At 42.8% G+C, this 21,227-nt stretch overlaps 1 protein-coding gene across 1 annotated transcript in view; it reads left to right on the forward strand.

Moving 5' to 3' along the window:
• Nucleotides 1-20,962, forward strand: part of Catspere (catsper channel auxiliary subunit epsilon) — a 90,255-nt gene extending 69,293 nt beyond the window's left edge. Inside the window, exons 16-23 of the mRNA XM_050143124.1 lie at nucleotides 656-706; nucleotides 2,427-2,460; nucleotides 2,529-2,608; nucleotides 6,929-7,028; nucleotides 10,485-10,571; nucleotides 15,541-15,698; nucleotides 18,773-18,826; nucleotides 20,540-20,962. Coding sequence (XP_049999081.1) covers nucleotides 656-706; nucleotides 2,427-2,460; nucleotides 2,529-2,608; nucleotides 6,929-7,028; nucleotides 10,485-10,571; nucleotides 15,541-15,698; nucleotides 18,773-18,826; nucleotides 20,540-20,693 — 718 coding nt within the window. The 3' untranslated portion in view covers nucleotides 20,694-20,962. The remainder of the gene's footprint in view (nucleotides 1-655; nucleotides 707-2,426; nucleotides 2,461-2,528; nucleotides 2,609-6,928; nucleotides 7,029-10,484; nucleotides 10,572-15,540; nucleotides 15,699-18,772; nucleotides 18,827-20,539) is intronic.
• The last annotated feature ends 265 nt before the right edge of the window (nucleotides 20,963-21,227 follow it).

A 21,227-nucleotide genomic window follows, 5' to 3' on the forward strand; every position in this document is an offset into this window, starting at 1 on the left:
GGTGGTGGTGGTGGTGGTGGTGGTGGTGGTGGAGGTGGTGGTGGTGGAGGTGGTGGTGGTGGAGGTGGTGGTGCTGATGGATTTTCATCTTAGTGTTTAGGAAATGACTTGTCTAATTCAAACACAAGTGTCTATTCCTAGGTAGTATATGAACCAGTGTAGTTTGGGTTTTGGTCTTTTGGTGTGTTTGTTTCCTTTGTTTTTACTCTTTGGGGGCCCGCCATGTGGCTTCCAAATAAACACATAGAAACTTATTCTTACTTTTTTGTTTGTTTGTTTTTTCCAGTCTCTCCCCGACTCCACAATTTTTAATTGATTTTTATTGAGCTCTACATTTTTTTCTGCTCCCCTCCCTGCCTCTCCCCTCTCTGCTTCAACCCTCCCCCAAGGTCCCCATGCTCCCAATTAACTCAGGAGATCTTGTCTATTTCTTCTAAAAAATTTAATAAGTATGTACAAAAAGTGAGGTAAATGAGAAGTTTGTGAAACAGGTTTTTTTTTAAAAAGAAAGAAAGAAAGAAAGAAAGACAGACAGACTAAGGCAGAAAACTGATCCCAGAGACTCTAATTTAGTAAATTAATTATGTAATCGTCTTCAATTTAAGAACCACTGAGCTCAGTGAAGAATTGTCTATACTCTGTTTTATTTTTGTAGGTTTAGTAATACTGAATGTTACCGCCGGGATTTTTCTTACGTGATTGACAAGTAAGAAATATTTCTAACATAAGCATATTAATAACAGCTAGTAGGCTATAATAAGCTAGTACTTAGTGGTTGAAACGCCACTGGCATGCATGTATTTGGCTTGATGGTTTCCAAATTTTAAAAAAGCTGGAGATATAACCCTTAACCTTCTCTGAAACATGTACAATCACACTTATTACTGTCCTTTCTGGTTCAATTCAATAAAAAAGGCAAGTATCACTTAGTCTCAAATCCCATATTGTTCCTTTTCACGTAAGGAAGACAAATGAGAGTATTTGTGCCTCACCTCACTTTCTACATGACTATGTAAGAACCTAGTTAGAATGTGCAGCTGTCTCTTGAGTTCACAGAGGAGAAGGATTCCATTGAAGGAATAAATTGAAATTAGGGAATTACTGGGGAGTTTAAAAATCCATTTTAGGTCCTAGAGAGATGCTTCAGTGAGCAAAGTTTCCCAAACCTATGGAAATCCAAGCCCAGTAACATCTTTCTTAAATCCCAGGCACCTACAGTGAGATTGGGAAAGGAGAAACACTCAGTGGCAAAACAGCAAAAAGACCCTGTTGCAAAGCAATGTAGAAGGCATGGATAAATACCAGAAGTTGTCCCTTGACCTCCGTATGCATGTCATGGTATATATGCACCTGCATTCATACAAATGTGTACATATACACACATCATACATGTACAATCAACAAGTCAATTAATTAATTAAAATACACATCTAAAGGTAGGCATGTGGTTCAGTGGTAGAGTACCTGCCAGGCATGATAAAACACACTTGCACACACACACACACACACACACACACACACACAAGGCAAGGGGTATTACATCTATAATCCCAGCATTCACAAGGTGGAGTTTGAACGAGTTTGAAGACAGCCTGGGCATCATGAGACCTTGTCTTTAAGAACAAAATATGTTGTTTCTGACTCTTTCATTTAGTAACTGTGGTGATGTGAATGAGAATGTCCCCCATGGGCTCGTATATTGGAACAGTCACCAGCGAGTGGAGCTGTTTGGGAAGGAATAGGAGGTGTGTCCTTGTTGTAGGAGGTATGCCACTGGGAGTGGCCTTCGAGGTGTCCAAAGCCCAGACAAAGCCCAGTGTCTCTCTTTCCGCCTGCTGCCTGTGAGTCAGGATGTAAAACTCTCAGTTATTGCTTCAGTGCCATGCCTGTCTGCTCCCCACCAAGATGAACATGGCCTCACCCTCGGAAGCTGTCAGCAAGCTCCCAATTAAATGCTTTTTAAAAAAAAAAAAAAAAAAAAAAAAAAAAGAGTCTTGCCTTGGTCGCAGTGTCTCTTCACAGCAGTAGAACGATGACTAGGACAGTTATGTTCTGGGGAGCACGGCACTGGACTAACACAGTGAATACAGACTTTCCAACCGTGTATGTATCCTTCTCACCACGGAAACAAAGTTTGCAATCTTGAGTAAGTTTCATACGATTTCTGAAAACGGTCCCACGTCTCCAAATGAAGGGCAGCGGCCTGCACCTGTTTGGCTGTTGGTTGGCGTGAGACTGTATTCACAGAGGTGGCAAAGGATACGTAAAGTGCCAGTTTGTAGGAAGCACTTGGTAGTTTATCGTCCTGTTCTCTACTTGGCTTTTGTGACACCCACCCTAAATAAACTATGCTTTTAGTTTTTAAGTCAGAAGGGAGGACGTGTAAGCAGGGATAATGACATGTGTCTTTTTTTTTTTTTAAACAGGGAATATCTGAGAGATAAACCACTGGAAAATAAGGTAAGAAAAGCATGCATTTTGTCAATGAGATAAATGGACACAACAACTAAAGCATTTTTCTTTTCTAGAAAGTAAGGTATGATGTGGAAAAATACGGCTGTCCTCAGAGGCTTGAATTCGATATGCCGTTTCAACCTGTGATACAGCTGTAAGTTTACACCCACTTTGGAAATTAATTTGTGTGCTGGAGAAATAGCTCAGTTGTTGAGAGTGCTGTTACATCAAGGGGCAAAGAGGCTGTCCTGGAAGAGTCCAGCCCATGCGAGGCTTTCACTCCCTTCTTCCAGAATAGTCATATGAGTGACTATTTGCTTTAGCTGGGTCTCTCTGAATTCTAGGGAAAGAAGTCTGAGTAGAGAGACCTATTAGTAAAATTATATTTAGGAGGTGGGGAATGGTTGAAAGGGTACCATGGACCAAGAAGCTCATCTATGATAGAAATTAGTGATTATAAGCAGAAAGAGTCAATGTTTGATATGTGAGTGGTGAGGGAGAGGATGGCGAGGAGTGAGACAGATGTCGACACACCTGCATCTTCAAGCATCTGTACGGTGCACCGTGTGTCTTAGCGTTCCCGTTGCTGTGCTGAAACATCATGACCAAACGCAATTTGTTTGAGCACACAGTCTGCAGCCCAGCATCCAGAGAACTGACGGCAGAAACTCAAGTGGAGTATGAACCTGGAAGCAGGAGCTGATGCAGACCATTGCGGAGTGATGCTTGCTGCCTTGTTCCTCATGACTTGCTCAGCCTGCTTTTTTATATATATATATAGCAATCCAGGATCACCAGCCCAGGGCTGGCGCTGCCCACAGTGAGCTGGGCCATCTTATATCCAGCACTGATCAAGAAAATGTACCATAAGTGTGCCCACAAACCAATCTAGTTGTTGCATTTCCTAATTGACCTCCCTCTTCCCAAATGAATGTAGTCTGTGTCAATTTAACATAAAAAAAAAAACTAGCCAGCACAGCATAGGTGAACTGTCTAGAGCCTGTCTCTCCACTTAGGAAATAGCCTTTACTAATTAAGAACATTGTTCCTGAATGCCCCCTCTGTCTCCCAGATCATCTCTTCCCTCTCTTTTAGAGTCCTCTGAGGAACACAGCACATAGAATGAATAGAATGAAATATATATATATATATATATATATATATATATATTAGACTGTCTTATAAGATAAGACCTGGGTCATCCAGCAATGGCTGTCTTCAGAACGCAGAAGCCACACAGTCCAGGAGACAGAATAGCTCACTGTCTTGGTCTAGCAAGCCACTTGTCTTCGGTTCACATTGGAAGGTGGAAGAAGCTGAGTTCTGGTGTCAGCAAAGGAAGACTCTCACTAGTGGAGCAAACAAGGTCAACGAACACAACACCAAGACACAAGGGCAAAGAGACAAAAAGTAAAAGCTTGCCCTTGGACCTCCTGACATCTGGGCAACTGCTGGAAGATACTACCCACCTTCAGGGGGTAACCAAGAAAATCCTTCACAGGCGTGCTTGGAGATTAATCTAAATTATTCCTTACAGGTGTGCCCAGAGGCTTGCCTCATGGATGAGTCTAGATCCTGGCAAGGTGGCATATCAATCATCACGCCCTCTCTACTAGATCATTGTGCAAAACAAAGGAACCAAAAGGACCCTCCTGGGCGAACTGCAGCCACTGTGTACACAGTCACCTACTCTTCTCTTGCTCTCTCCCCAAGCTTGTCTAGCTTTTATGCTCCCCTAAACACAGGTAATAAAAGACCTAGTTAACAGAATGGATCATCCCCAAGTTTAGAATATGAAGATCAGTAATGAGGTCTCTTCGATTCCCAAAGTCAAATTTCCACAGAAAAATTACCAACTTTTGGGAATTTAGCTGCCAATTAGTGACATCCCTGCCTTCTCAGATTTAATTAGAATTCTATTACACACCCATGAAAATTTATTAAAATGAGCAAGCTTGGGTAAGCAAATCCTTCTGTCACAATGAAACAAACCCAGGGATGGCTCACGCAATGCATGCTTGTGACACAGGGTGGCACCGTGGCTGCAATGCATGTTTGTGACACAGGGTGGCTCACACAATGCATGCTTGTGACACAGGGTGGCACCATGGCTGCAATGCATGCTTGTGACACAGGATGGCACTGTGGCTCTTTGCACTAACTGTCCTGACGTCCCTGAGATCTTTTTGTCCTTGAGCAAAATAGAATTTGTACCTAATTCTAAAAATGGAAGGAAGGAAAGAAGAAAAAAGAAAGAAAATAATGTTTACTGGGGGGTGGGGGAGGTCAGGTGTCAGGACCAGCTCCCTCCCTTTACTTAGTGGTTCCAGGGATCAAACTCAGGTCATCAGACTCTGCTGCAAGTGCCTTTGCTTGACCAGCTACCTCATCTCATCAGCGCCCAATTCTTAGGAAATCAAGAATTCTACCACTTACACAAGCTATAATCGAACTCCTTCTTCCACCAAAGCTGCTAGCTTTTGAGCTTGGCTCCTCCTGAGGGCCCTTGCACTCTTGTGTGGCAAGGGGTGCACAGCACTCATGTGAGTTTTTAATCTTTCTGTGGCTCTTCCCTAGCCCAGACACCAAGCAGCTGCTCTCCGTCATGCCTGTCTGGGAACTGAGATCCGAAGCTCTTCATGGCTTCTCAAAATTAGGAAACACAGAGACAAGAATGGCTTCCCAAGTACTGCCGCTTAACACCTGCGTCTATGTGTCGTCCCCCACCCCCACACCCCCCCCACCCCCACCCCACGCACACTTTATGAGAACAGGAGAATAACCGATTGGGCTAGCCAGTGTAGGGTAGCAGCAGACTTTAACCAACCTGAAAAGCAGACTCCATAGCTTTGAAGTGAAGCCGAGAGCTGGTCAGGAAACAGAGACATTGTCAAGGACCTAGTATTTTTCTGTAAATCAACAGACAGCTGACAAATGATGAACTGTATTTATTTTTTATTGACTTTTATTGAGCTCTATATTTTTCTCTGCTCCCCTCCCTGTCTCTCCCCTCCCCTTCAGCCCTCTCCCAAGGTCCCCATGCTTCCAATTTACTCAGGAGATCTTGCCTTTGTCTACTTTCCCATGTAGATTAGATCCATGTATGTCTCTCTTAGGGTCCTCATTGTTGCCTAGATTCTCTGGGATTGTGATTTGTGGGCTGGTTTTCTTTGCTTTATGTTTAAGAACCACTTATGAGTGAGTACATGTATAATTGTCTTTCTAGGTCTGGGTTACCTCACTCAAAATGATGTTTTCTTGATCCACCCATTTTCCTGCAAAATTCAAGATGTTTTTTTTTTTTGTTTTTGTTTTTGTTTTTTTGCTGTGTAGTACTCCATTGTGTAAATGTACCACATTTTCCTTACCCATTCTTCAGCATTTAGGGGGCGGCATTTAGGTTGTTTCCAGGATGAACTGTATTTTAAAAGCAGGGTTACATTCATTGCAAGAGGCAGCAGCTTAGAAGCAAGAACAGGACCCAAAAGTGAGTCTCCAGGGAAATTTCCGTCCAATGAGTATATGGGACAATTTCATTCAGAAACATGAGCATACGGAGGGGTAGAAAGTTAGCACGAGCCTCTAAGCCCAGTAGCTGGGAGGTAGATGCAGGGGCTAAGGAGTTCAAGGCCATCCTCAGCTATGTAGTGGGTCTGAGGTCAGTCATCCTGAGCTATGGGACTCTGTCTCAAAAAAAAAAGAAGAAGGAAAAATAGGGAGAGAAGGAGGGAGATGGGGAAGTGGGAAGAAAGAAGTAGGGAGAGGGGAGCAATAACTGGTGGAGAAGGAAGCTATATAACCATTTGTGTGGTCCCAAGTTCTACAATGCTAAGGTATAAATCTTTTGATGATAAGTTTATCTTTGCTCTTGAGTGTTTATTTTTTATGATAGAGAAAAATTATAAAGTACCAGATCTCTTTTTAAACTCCATGGGTCTAAGGGAACTCCTCTCAGCTTGGTGGGGCTAGTGTGTCCTGTCCGAGCATCACAAGGGGGTAACCTGTCCCTGGAGGACAGTGACTGTTTCCTGCTGCCATGGAGATGACTGTCTCTCAGCCCCACCTCAGCTCTCTCATCTTCCAGCTGCTCCCTCCTGGGAACTCAGCAGCGGTTCCTCCTTTCGCTCCAGGAACTCCATGGCTTCCTCTCCACCACATGAAATGTGGTTTCATGATACCAAAAGATCCTCGGCCTGTCCTTCCACCCATCTCATTCTCTGTCTTTCTCCGCGTTACCAGGGTCCCATCTCATTAATATATGGCAATAAGGGAAAGTTGTGGTTCCAATTTTTCTTCTCTTTACTGTTAGGTTTTCATTTTGAATGATATCTGCTGTCTGGGGCTGGACATGGTGGTGTACGCCTGTGATCTTAGCACTTGGGAGGCGGAAACGCAGTATTTCAATCAGTTGGGGACAATGACACAGCCATTAGATACAATTATATCACAGATACTTTTGTGTTTGTTGTTTCAGGTTTAATGAACATGGCTTTGTTAGAATAATCCAAGCAAATTTTATCGTGTGGGAAATCCACGGCAGGGATGACTATACCTTTAATAATACTATGAAGCAGGTATGACCAGAACTTAGCATGCAATTAAACACATTCTTTTAATTTATATGTAAATTATCTAAGGGAAGTGAAACCAAACCAAGGTAAGTAAAAGAGAGAACATCAACTCTATATTAAAGTCAATGACTACTGAGATTCATCTCTGGGGGGAAAAAAGATGTCCTATAAGACAGGCAGAAGAAAGGTCAAAAAATAAAACAATGTAACAGCCAGGATGATGCAATCATATATGAGTATTTTCTTACTAAATCAAATGGGCGAACTGAGTTCGAGGCCAGCCTGATCTACAGACAGAGCAAGTTCCAGGACAGCCAGGGTTACACAGAGAAACCCGTATAATCAGGAAATTTTTCTTCCACCCACCAGTTCTCGAATAACCATGCAGAGACTTATATCAATTATAAATGTTTGGCCAATGGCTCAGGTTTATTACTAGTTAGTGCTTACATTTAAATTAACCCATATTTCTTATCTATGCTTTGACATGAGGTTTGTGGTTTGTTACCTCATTTTCTACATGTCTTGCTTCCTCGGCAGTTGGGAGGTGTCTCCAGACTCTGCCCTTCCCCTGTATCTCTGCTTGGATTTCTGCCTGGCTGTATCCTGCTTTGCCATAGGCCAAAGCAGCTTTACTTAGCAACCAATGAGAGCAACACATACTCACAACACACAGAAAGACATCCTACAGCCACCCTGTCTCAGAAAAAAAACAAACGAATAAACAAACAAGATTCCTAGCATCACAATACAAATAATCAGACTTTGATCACATCCATCCTTGTGAACCATAGAGACCTTGGATAACACAGCTTCTAGAATCAAATGTAAGTTCAGACATCACAGCTCACCCGCAGCCCTCTTGCCTATCCTGCTCCTCCTTATTTGTCCTCACAAAACTGAGACACTGTCATGTTGAACCCTTTGCTTCTTCCTCTCTGTCAATACCAGTTTTCTTCCCTTTTCATCTTTCCAGCTTAAGCTCCCTAGTTTATTCTGTTACTAGCGCTCTTCCCCAGCTGTAATTCCGGCACACTGTCATGGCAGCTGTAAACGCACATCTTTCTTTTGCCCTGCCCATACCTGTAGACAGAGAACATATATGACAATGCCTGAAACTAGGATAGCTGGATAGTCCGACTAAAAGAAATTTCAACACAATAGCTGACCATGTGAAGCTGTGCACCATTCTTACACGGCAGGACTCCTCAGGGAGAGTCAGGCCCTCGTGAGCTCGGCTGGGGGAGCTGTGCCACCCTTCTTCAACGCCTGGCCTCTGCAGGTCCTGAAAGGCTCTGGGGACCCAGACCACGGATGTTGTGACCCCCTTTTGTGGCTGGCCACTGCAGGTCTGGGCAGTCCCTAGGAAGTCCTGCTGGGGAAGCTGTATCCCTCTCTTCCACAGCTGAACTTCTCAGGTGTGGAAGGGAATGGGGAGCCTGACCAGGGTTTCATTACCACCTTTGAATAGTGTATTTAAAGAGTATATCCCCTCCACAGCACATAAATGATTTACTTCATATAAGACACCTGATAAAGGAAAAACAGTACTGTGTAAAGTGATAACCACACACACACACACACACACACACACACACACACACACACACACGGGGGGGGGGGCTCTGTGGTTAAGAGTGTTGGTTGCTCTAGCAGAGGATTTGAGGTTCGTTCCCAGCTCCCACATGGTAACTCACACACACTTGTGACTCCAGTCTCAGGAGATCTGATCCCTTCTTCTGACCACTGTAGGCACTGCATACACATGATACACAGACATACATTCAGGCAAACACTAATACTCATTTTTTTTTAAAGTAAAATGAAACTCTCACCTAACATAATGCAGACAGCAAATGGATCTATGGCCTAAATTTAAGACCCCAAACTATAAACTCTTAGAAGAAAATGAATGGTAAAAATCATCCCAGCATTGGTTTGGGCAATGATTTACTGGCTATGACTCAAGTTACAGATGAAAGAATGAGAGAGGACAGGAAAAGAAGGGGGGAGAGAATGGAAGGAAAGAGGGGAAGAGGGAAATGGAAAGGAAAGAAATGGGAGACAAAGGAAGAGAAGACGGGAGAGAAGGGGAAGGGAAGGGATGACAAAGTGGATGCCATGAAAATCTAAAAACTGTGTGTATCAAAAGACATAAGAGCTGGGCGGTGGAGGCTCACGCCTTTAATCCCAGCACTCAGGAGGCAGAGGCAGGCAGATCTCTGTGAGTTCGAGGCCAGCCTGGTCTATAAGAGCTAGTTCAGGAGAGCTTGGACTGTTACACAGAGAAACTCCGTCTCAAAAAAAAAAAAAAAAGAAACAAAGAAGAAAAAAGACACAAGAGTAGAAAGACAGCCCATGGAATGGAACAAAGTATTTTCAGATCATGTATTTGATAAGGAAAATGTCTAGAACATACAGAAAACTCCTATAATTCAACAACAAAACAACCCAATTAAAGGTGGGAGCAAAGGACTTCAACAGACATTTCTCCAATGAAAATGTACAGATGTCTAGTTGGCATTTGAGAACATTCAGGAAACCTAAATTAAATCTACAGTGAGATGCTATTTCACATACACTAGGATAAAAACAAAGACTAAGCATTAGCAATGGAGGAGAAATGGGGCACCTCCATGCTGGGAAGAGTAAAGCAGCACAGGAGAAATTTAAAGCACAATTGCCCGTTCTCCTCACCCATGCCTGTTCGCTCAAAAGAATGGAAAGAATGTTCTTCAGGATGGATTTGTACACCTGTGATCACAGAGCCACCGACAATAGCCAAGGCTGTAAGAAAAGGAAGAGAGGGTAATCTTGTTTAAAAGCGATCAAATGGTGTTATCACATGATGTTCATGGATGAGACTGTAGTATGTGGGGATGCACTGCCAGCGAGGAAACTGAAGAACTGGGAGGATGATGCCTAGACAAGCCAGGACAATGGTTATCTGCAGGAAACGGGAAGCTGTGGAGACTTTCAGAGATGCTAAGAGCTTGTAGGACTCCGGGAAACATACCAGATTGGTTTATTTAAAATCAGGAGTAGTAGGGATTTTGTTGTGGAGTGTATTTGTTTGGGCATCTGTGTTTTGTTTTGTTTTGTTTTCGAGTTTAAAATAAAAGGAAGGGATTTGTGCTATGGAAAATAGTCTGACAGTTCTTCATAAAATTCCACCAAAATTCTCCTGGTGCCCTAGCAACTCTAGCTTCACAGGTGGCTCAGCAGATGCAGGAGCTTTCCCTCAAGCCTGACAACCTGAGCTCAGTCCCCCCAGGACCCATGCGGTGGAAGGAAGGAGCCCACAAGTTGTTTGTCTTCTGACATCCACAGCTACAGAAAAACCTTGTCTCAGAAAAAAAAAAAAAAAAAAAAAAAGACAAATCTTTGAGTGCGTTAGATACTCCAAAGTAAGCTAATGCAAAGCCTGCTCCATAATCACATGTTGACATCTTTCGGCAGAGTGGTTGCATAAATGAAGCGCAGACGTTCAAGTCGATGATAGAGCAAAACAAGGACCTCCCACTGGATCAAGTCTGGGGACCTCATGTAAGTAAAGAACTAAATTTGGCATTGAGATTAACAAAAGCTTAATAGAAACAATTTAGATTTAAATTGTTTAGGGCAAATCAAGTACTACTTTTCAATTATTTAAAAAATTCTTGTCTTTGATTTTCTATTCACTCTTTGGTACAAATTTAATATTCCTTGATGAAAATCTGCATTTGTACATTATCAAAACGCCACTATACATAAGCATATGGAGGCTCAGTCTTCCAGGTCTGGAGAGGTGGCCCAGAGTTAAGAGCACATGCTGCTCCTACAGAGTGAAAGAGTTCAGTTCCAGAACCATATTTGGAGACCAAACTGCTTATAACCCTAGATCTAGAGGAGCATGACATCTCTAGTCTCCGCAGGCACACATGCACACTTGCACACGCACACACCTGCACACACATACACACTTACACATACATACACACACCTACACATATATACACACACCTACACATACATACACATACCTACACATACATACACAACCTACACATGCACACAAACCTTGCACATACACACACACACATTGCATATACAACATATCTTCACATACACACACACAATTTTAAAAATAATAAAAATAAATGTCTTAAGAATTTATCTTATTTTTTTTATTTAAGAGTTAATTAGTCTGTGAACTCTCCCCTGGCCATCATTCCCAAGAGAGCCTTCATTTCTTGTCCCTTTTTTCTCCAGTATTATGAACATTTATAACTCTCCGACACATTATGCAGCCTACTTTAAAAATCTCATTACCTAGCTGACCAGGTCTGGAGAGATGGCTAGGTGGTTAAGAGCATGTACTGCCCTTGCAGAAGACCCGAGTTCTGTTCCCAGAACCCATTTCAGATGGCTCCTAACTGCCTGTAACTTTAGCTTTAAGGGATCCTATTGTAATGAGGTTCCTTGTTTGTTTCCCAGCCACCTGGAAGCTCAGACCTGAAATAACCACACAGAAACTGAATTATCTCACTGCTTGACCCATTAGCTCTAGCTTCTTATTGGTTAACTCTTACATCTTAATTTAACCCATTTCTAGTAATCTGTGTATTTGCCATGTGGCTGTGGCTTACCTGGTAAAGTGCTGGCATCTGTCTCTGGCGGGGGCTACATGGTTTCTCGCTGACTCGGCCTTCTTCCTCCCAGCATTCAGCTTAGTTTTCCCCACCTAGCTAAGTTCTGCCTTGCTATAGGTCCAAAGCAGTTTCTTTAGTAATCAATGGTAATCACAGCACACAGAGGTAAATTCCACATCAGGATCCAGCTCCCTCTTCTGCCCTCCAGTCATATACATACACAAAGACACACATACTTCAAGCTAAAAAAAAAAATTCTTAAATAAGCAAAAGCAAAAATAAAACAAAACTCAAGGTCCAAGAGAGAAGGGAACCGTGTTCTTCTGCCCACTGCTCTATTCTCAGTCTCTAACTCACTGTAGATAATGAATATGTATTTATAGGACTAATTAATATTTAGTTAGTGTATTATTACATTACATATTTATAGAACTAATTAATAAACTATAGCTTATCCACCTCTACTGATTACTTAAAATCATGAGGAATTAAAGTAATAATGGATTCAGTTCAAACCAAACTTGCATTCCTGGTTATTTTTGTCTGGGGTCTGGGGTCGGGCAAAGGTGTAAAGAACAGTGTCTACAGAACAAATGTTACATAGGGCATTTCAGTACTCCCAGATGTTATTCAGCAACAACGTACATGAGGAAGCAGTGGGTAGGTTGGTGGTTAACAATCATGGAATTTGCCTGAAGCAGCATGAAATAGTAGAGCTGGTCACAAGCTTCGGGAGACATCAGGAATGATCCTCTGGGAGGTTTGTTAAAATAGATAACTTGGTCTCACCTAGATCTGAAGTAGGGCCCAACCCCCAAGCCCCATCTTCCCCTTTTCCCTTCACTCTGCTCCATTCCCTTCCCTTTCCTTCTCTTTCCCAACACTGGAGATTAAACCCGGGGCCTTGTGTGAGCTATGCAAGTGTCTGATCCAGCCCCTAAACTTGCATTTCTAAAAGTCCAGGATGAAGATGACGTTGTTGATCTGGGGACTGTCCCTGATAATAACCACTGAAGTAGTTCACAACCTGCAAAGATTATAGAGGAAACATGCCGGGCCCTCAATCTCTGTTCTACCATATGAGAAGCAGAGCTCGTCATGAGCAGCATGAACCCAGCTACAATCTGGGCAGTGTGCAAAGTTGGTACTTACGATGCTAACTAAGCCCTGGGAAATAAGGCTACTTCTTACTGCAGGGCATCACTCGACCCTGCAAGAGGGACCATTTCTTCCTGGAACAATATACCTACAATGAGTGATTGCTGTCTGGCCTTTCTGCTTCTACAAGCATGAGTAGCATGTGTATCTGAGAAGTTGTAGTTGGACTTTTTCACTGGGACCATCAACTCCCCAATAAAAACAGGGAGACTTAATATTAATTATGAAAGCTTGACCAATAGCTTCAGCTTGCTTCTAACTAGCTCTTATAACTTAACCCATTTCTATGAATTTACTCTCTGCCTCATGACTCTATTCCCTTACTCTGCATCTCTCTCACAGGCCTAGACTCCCCCTACTTCCTCTTTGCCAGGAAGTCCCACCTATACCCACTACTATTGGCCACTTAGCTTTTTATTAAACCAATCACAGTGACACATCTTCACACAGTGTAAAGGAATATATCACAACAAGAAGTGGCTCTAGGCACTGTAAATTCTCAGTGAAAAATATCTAAAAGACTCACAAGAAGAAGTGGCATTGTTGTAGGTTCTTCAAGTCCATGGTGGACTAGGTAGGGACAACACAGGCACTGCAGGGGTGGCTACTTTTCTGTGACACGGGATGGGATCTGAATCTCTGGACATGACTGAGAATCCTGAACAAAGAAGTCCTTGGCTGGAAATGGAGTGAATTTGTTAGTCTAGGGCAGATTTGTTTTCTCAGACATTAAGTAGCTTAATCAAGTAATGGCTTAAAAATGGAAAGGAAGGGGAAAGATAATAATTGAATGGGGAGTCCAATGATATGACAGGAAACATCAAATGTGACACAGAGGGGCATCCACTGGTGAGTATCATAACATAAAGGGGGCTGGAGAGATGGCTCAGAGGTTAAGAGCACTGACTGCTCTTCCAGAAGTCCTGAGTTCAATTCCCAGCAACTACATGGTGGTTCACAATCATTTGTAATTGATATCTCGGGCCCTCTTCTGACCTGAAGGCATGAATGCAGGCAGAACACTATATATAATAGATAGATAGATAGATAGATAGATAGATAGATAGATAGATAGATAGATAATCTTTAAAAGGGAGAAAGAAAGAAAGAAAGAAAGAAAGAAAGAAAGAAAGAAAGAAAGAAAGAAAGAAAATTAAAAAGAATTAAAGTACTCACATGTGTACATATAAAAATGCACACAGTGATGCAGGCAAACAGGTCCTGGTGACCAGGGCCTTTTTGTGATGATGAGCAGAGGCCCAGTTCCCACACATAGTACAAATGTCTCATATTCTTTTAATCAAGTTCATGACTTCGTGAATTAACCAACTCAGTAAACAAGAACTCTCAAAGTCCAGAAAAATACTTTGTATTTTCTTTCTTTAGTTTTCTTTTGAGACAGGGTCTCCCTACAGAGTCTTGGCTATCTGGGAACCCACTATATAGACCAGGCTGACCTCCAACTCAGAGGTACACCTGCCTCTGTCTCTCAAGTGCTGGAATTAAAGCATGTCCCACCATGCCTAGCATATTTTGCATTTTCAAGTTAAATTACAACAAAAACTATGAACCTTTCATTTGTTCTTCACTCACAGATTTCCTACATACTGTTTTATACATGTGCCAGACATGCAGTGTCAGAAAGGTAAACAGAGGCAAGAAATGGTAGAAGATGCGGGTTTTTACTACTTTCACCATGATGTATAGTTATAGTTCATCAGACTGAACACATATGCTTTGCATGAAATAAATTATAGCATAACTCACCTCCAATACCTAGCATACTGCAGATAGATTATACCCATGGTAGCACTGGATTAAAGGGCCTCAGAATGTAGGGGCAATAAAGAAATCAAGAAAGAAATACCATCAGATAAATCCAGTACTATTTGTCCAACAGTTATAGACAGAATTTGGCTTCACTCAGCATCTATGATACGGAAACAAGTATATGATCACAGGACAGATGGAAGTGCAAACTTCTAGACCCAAACCAACTTGCCAAGTGGTACAGTTGTGGGTGGCTGTCATTCTAAGTGGTGAAATCCCATCCATTCCTAGAGGAGCCCAGGAGTCTCACTCTAAGGTCAACCTTACCCACATAGGGTTAGACCCACCTTGCAATGGGCTGAGTTGGATCTCTGCCTTGCTACTAGAGCTATATCCACAGCAAACATGTCTCTTTAAAGCTTTACCCCTCCTGAAGAACTAATCCTCCCTCATCTGTGTCCTGTTCCCACACTCCTACTTGACATCCTGGTCATTCACCAAACTAAGGCTATCTTTGCCTACATGAGGCATCCCCTCAGAGGTTCCTCCCTGGACCATGAGCGAGGGCTGGTAGGGGATGTGGCATGCACGCCTTGGCACTACAGTGGCAGAATAGAAAGGGTAGTCATTGCATCTCTTTAATGACTTCCCAAGATAAATACATGAGAATCTGAACTGGAGAGAATGGTTAGTGGGTAGGAGCACTGGTTGCTCTTGCAGAGGATCTGGTTTTGGTTCGCAGCATCCACAAGGCTGGTCGCAAGCATCTGTAAACTCCAGTTGCTGGGGTTCTGATGCCCTCTTCTGACCTACGCAGGTAGTGCATGTCAGTGACACACTTCAATGCAGGCAAAAATAATCATACACATAAAATTAAAATAAATAAATCTCAACTATGAATCGGATTTTGTTAAAGTCAGGAAATAACCTCTTTTTTATCTTTTCTTCTTGCTCAGAACTATAGGACTTGTTTTTCGTATACTATTGGGAAGCCTGGAGACCTAAACCAACCATATGAGATTATAAACTATACTAATAGAAACCATTTAGTATGGCCCATGGACCATTCTGGAATGTATGTGTTTCGTGTGAGAATCTTGGATCCAAACTTTAGGTGAGAGTAAATGTTTTATGACATTTTTCCCTTAATTTTTTTTGGTTTATTGCCACCCAAACATCTAACTTTTGTTATTCTTATTATTCATGTTTGCCTTTTATTTTGTGGTAATCATAGCAAATACTCTATGGAAGCAGGAGATTTTATGTCAACTGTTAACTGGATCAGTTGGCTTGAAATTCCATTCTGGTTCAGTGTCCCCTTAACACACACATTGGTTATTTTTCTCATTAGCATGACCAAACACCCAAAAAGAAATACATGAAGGAGGAAGGCTGTATTTTGTCTCAGTTTGAGAGTAAAATCTCTCCTGGTAATAACAGCCTAGTGACCCGAGAGAGAAGCCAGCTGGTCAAGAGCTGCAGTCAGGAAGCAGAGAGCAATGGATGTCGGGTTCAACTCTCTTTTCCCCACGGACCATGCAACTGTGCCAGCCATGTTTAATGGGGCCTTCCTTGGTCAGGCATTTCCCCAGAGGTGTGTTTCTATGGTGATTCTAAAGCCAGATAGGCCGACAATGTAGATTAACCATTACACCTACCCTGTGCAAGGCCCTGGGCTCCATCCTACCACTATGAGAAAACAGAGCAAATGGAAGCCCGGAAGCCCACTTCTGAAGGAAATCCTGAGGGCTGCATGTTTCTCTCCCTGCCCACAGGGATGAAAATACTTCTTCCAAGCAAGGGAACCATTCAGGTTCAAAGGCAGCTTAAGCAGCTCCCTGGCAATGGGCAGGTGGAAGAGTGCTGTGATAGCAGAAAGGGGCTCTTGCCAATGTCAGGAGAAAACATGGACCCTTTCTGGTGGCTTCCATTATGCATCCCATGAAAGCAAACGAGACTTTGACAGGTGTGGCCTGTCATCCCACCACTCTGGGGACTGAGTTTACTAGACCCTCTTGATTTCGGGAGTTCAAGGCCAGCCCAGATTAGAGCCTCAAAGTAACAAATAAATACATAAAACAATAAGGAACTTAGGCTTGAGTCATTATCCTAAGGACCACCCTGCTACTTCAAGGGTGAAATGATCTCAAAAGTAAGAGAGTGTGTGAAAATCGCAAGGGACCCAGGATTTGAGAAACGGTTAACAAGCACTCAAGTAGAGAAGGCAGTGTGGGATGAGCACGATGAAGTTGATGGTGTCTGTGGATGAAAGCTTCCGTGCTAAAAAGCAGGATCTTATACAATGAATACAAGCTAATAGAGTAGTTAAAATAAAAATACAAAGGCACTAAATGAAGCTGAAGAGAAACTGGGCGAATTGAAAAGACTAAGCAAACAACCACCGCAGTCTGTGTCATCATTTCCTTGTCCCAAACCGCGCAACTTCGGAAGTTCTCTTAGGATAATGCAACTATACTTAAGTCATAAAAATGCACTTACCCTCCAAAGTGGAACAGATCCTTCTTATTGCGTCTAGTGCCAAATCCAAACTCTCAAAAGAATTTTTGTTCCTCCCTTAATTTGGCCATGATCTTGACTTCACATCCTACACCACTTACCACCAATACACCCAATGTATGTGATAAATGAGTAGGAGAAATGAAAAAAGGGGAAAAACCAAAGTTAGTTCACATATAACTAGTGTAAACATAGACACAGAGACTAAAGTTATTGTTTGTTTGAGACAGGGTTTCTCTGTGGTAGCCCTGGCTGTCCTGGAACTTGCTATGTAGACCAGACCAGCCTTGAACTCACAGAGAGCTGCCTCTCTCTCTCTCTCTCTCTCTCTCTCTCTCTCTCTCTCTCTCTCTCTCTCTCTCTCTCTCCCCAGTGCTGTGATTAAAGGCGTGGGCCACCACGCCGAGTTCCTCATCCTCATGTATTGCATGTCTATGACCAGCAGCGCATTTTGTTTCCCGGCAGAAGATGTTTTTATTTCTTTGGAATTTGAGCTCTTAGCATGTCCTACCACATGTGCCTTGGTTATAATGGAAAACAGAGTAACTCCCAATTCTGTCCCTCAAACTCACGGACTCTGGCAGTGGGATTAAGAAATGCCTTATCTTCACTGGGTTTTGATTCTACTCTATGTACTGGCTTTGTGGGAGCCTAGTCTGTTTGGATCCTCAACTTCCTAGACCTGGATGAAGGGGGGAGGACCTTGGACTTCCCACAGGGCAGGGAACCCAGACTGCTCTTTGGACTGGAGAGGAAGAGGGAGGGGTAATGGGGGGAGGGGGAGGGAAATGGGAGGAGGGGAGGAGGTGAAAATTTGGAAGAAGAAGAAGAGGAAGAGGAAGAGGAAGAGGAAGAGGAAGAAGAAGAAGAAGAAGAAGAAGAAGAAGAAGAAGAAGAAGAAGAAGAAGAAGAAGAAGAAGAAGAAGAAATTTATTACATCATCTTTCCATCTGCTACTCAATGACCCCTTTTCTTTTTTTTAATGATTTTTTTTTAAGACAGGGTTTCTCTGTGTTTTCTGACTGTCCTGGAATTCACTTTATAGACCAGGCTGACTTCGAACTCACAGAGATCTGTCTGCCTCTGCCCCACCCTCAGTGCTGGGATTAAAGGCATGTGCCACTACCACCCAGGACAGTGGCCTTCCAAGTTCTAATCACACAGAGTAAAATTCAGAACTAAGCAAATTGCTAATTTGTTTATAAGTGGCCACTAATCCCTGTCTTTATATTATTCTGAGAAGTGCACTCAGTGCCTGGGTGAGAAGCCCCAACTTTGTGCTCTGCACACCACCAGGCCTGCAGGAAATGTTCACTTAGCTACCGTCTCCAGTGAAATAGGGCTCAGTGTGCAACGGTTAACTGTGTAGTACTTCTGAAGATGCTTATGATTCTTCATTATTATTATTAATGTCATTACGACCATTGCCTTGGAAACTACCACCCAAAGTGTGCAATTCTGTGAGGACAGCATGGTTATCCCCCTTCACATTTGCACCAAAAGAAAAAAAAACATCATAACTGTTCCGTAAGTGCATCTATCTATTGTGTCCTTGTCAAAAAAATGACACCTTAAAAAAGTTACATATGATCTGAGTGTTACCATAGAGATGCAGAGGATATTTTAAATACATTTAGCTCAACTTTTAATATCACTTTTTCTAATTTGCAGTTTCTGCAACCTAACAGCTATTTTTGCGATCGAGACCTTCGGAGTGATTCCCCGGTAATGAGCAGCACTTGATAGTGCTGCGTTTCTTACGTATCTGCTTGCTTGAGTCTTGTTTCCTGACTTTACTTTTTTTTGTTTTTTTTTTTTTTTCTGACTTTACTTTTTAAGACAAAAATCTCATAACCCTGGCTGGCCTGGAACCCACGATCCTCCCATCTCAGCACAATGCCTAGCAGAGAGAAGATGGGTTATGTTCATCATGGCCCAAGCAAGAACCATTTGCTTGGCCACAGAGGAGAAAGATCATTCTAAAATAACTGTGGGCCCAGAGAAACTGTAACACGACAACCAAGTGTTCTAGTCAGACATGAAGGCCCCAAATAGAAAAGAACATTTAAGTGTCCAGACTAAGAATAAGCCCCCTGGCTTGGGAGGTAATCCCATGTGAAGAGAATCCCAGGTGAAGAGACCTGAAGGGCCCCAGCAGAGAGTAGCTTCCAATACATACATGCATGCATGCATGCTTGCACACCAGTACATACATGCACGCATGCACACATGCACACTTGCACGCCAATACACACATTCATGCATGCATGCACACACTCACCTGTGCTCTCACAAATATACCCATATATATACCCACACACTCACACATACGCCTTCACACCCACTCACAAATGCTCAGTCACCACCAGCCATGTAACCAGGCCGTGAGCCTGCAGGGGTAGCACCCCTTACTCTGCAGCCTGAGGCGAGAGGATCACTTGAGCCCAGGAGCTCCAGGCCAGCGTGGGAACATACTGGAGTCAGTTCTCCTTGCCTGCCCTCTTCCCTCTGAGTCTAATGCCAGTGAGTAGCAACACCAGCTCATGGTGACTGTCCCCCACACTTGGCGGTTCTCTTTATTCCTTCGCATTCCTGATATGCCACATCTTAACAAATTGCCAAGACAAATCCAGTCTAAGCTTTAAATCTATCTTGGACCTAACCACATCTCTCCATTTCTTCTCCCACACCATCGCTTACCAATCCCTTAGGACTGGCTCACATGGCCTTCTCTGTTCACTCTTCACATTCAGTCAGGATAGGCCTTACATAATGTCTATCCCCTTTCACACACATGAAACACTCTCTTGCCTTTTGAATAAATGCCATACTCTCTCTACTTACTGTAAGCTTCTCCTTACCTGACACATGCCCGCCTATTTTTTTCCCTTTTTCCCTCAGTGTGAGAAAGCAAGCTCAGATCTTATTCCTGGTCGACACTGAACCACACCCCCCATCTCTTTATACCCATCACTCCTCATTTCTAACCACACTGTCTGACTTTGGAGGTATTAGTCACACGGAATTAGTTCCATTCCAGAATGTCTGGAAGGACCTCAAGGTTTCTCCATGCTTTGGTGGCATCTCCTCCATGTAAAAAAAAAAAAAAAAAAAAAAACCACCTCCCTTTGCCACAAACACTGTTTTGCCATGATCACTTCCTCCACCCCAGGCAGCACTAGCTGACCCCTACCCACACTTAGGTCCCTCCTCCTCTGCACCACTTCACAGGGCTCCTCCATGCTCCCTTCTCTCCTGAGGATCACTTCCCTCTTCCTCATCAGCCTCAAACATTTAACCACCCTGAGGACAGATGCTAGGTCTTACTACTCCATTCTGTGTGGCCAGCAGGGGAGTTAGCTGTTCTAGGACAGTTTGATTGAATAGATTAGCGGCAGAGTGTGAATAATGGCTTCTTTGTTGTTGTTCTTTTTCTAGCCCAAGTTTCTACCTGGTAGCTGCCTTGATTTTTGTCTTGATGCTCACGTTCATCAGTGTTCTAGTTCTGAGCTATTTCTGGTATGCGAAGATTTATAGGAAATTTATTTTTGAGCCACTTCACAAGCCTCCTTCAAAACGGAAGAAGAATTAGGGAAACCGAGAGTTAATTCTGGAGATGTGTGTGTGTGTGTGTATGTGTGTGTGTGTGTAGACAGATATATAGGTAATGTACATATATGTAATTATATTATGAATGTGTTTGACTAAGAAACATTAAATATAGCTCATACTATTATTAAATTCAAGATCTGAAAAATGTTCTTAAATTACTCCCTCAAATAACATACATTATTATGTTTGTTATCATTATTATTCATTTAAAAATATCATACACTGTTACATTGCATTTAAAAAATAAAAAATCAAAATCAGGTGGTGGTGGCAGCGGTGTGCATCTTTAATCCTATCAGAGGGAAGGCAGAGGCAGGTGAATCTCTGTGAGTTCCAATATAGCAAGAGAAACCCTGTCTCAAAAAACTAAAAGAGAAAAAAAAGGAAGGAAAGAAGGAAGGAAGGAGGGAGGGAGGGAGGGAGGGAGGGAGGGAGGGAGGGAAGAAGGAAGGAAGGAAGGAAGGAAGGAAGGAAGGAAGGAAGGAAGGAAGGAACGAAGGAACGAAGGAACAAA

The sequence above is a fragment of the Alexandromys fortis genome, unplaced genomic scaffold (assembly GCF_014885135.2).
Source record: "Alexandromys fortis isolate MF-2015 unplaced genomic scaffold, M_Fortis_MF-2015_v1.1 scaffold_51, whole genome shotgun sequence".
NCBI lineage: Eukaryota > Metazoa > Chordata > Mammalia > Rodentia > Cricetidae > Alexandromys > Alexandromys fortis.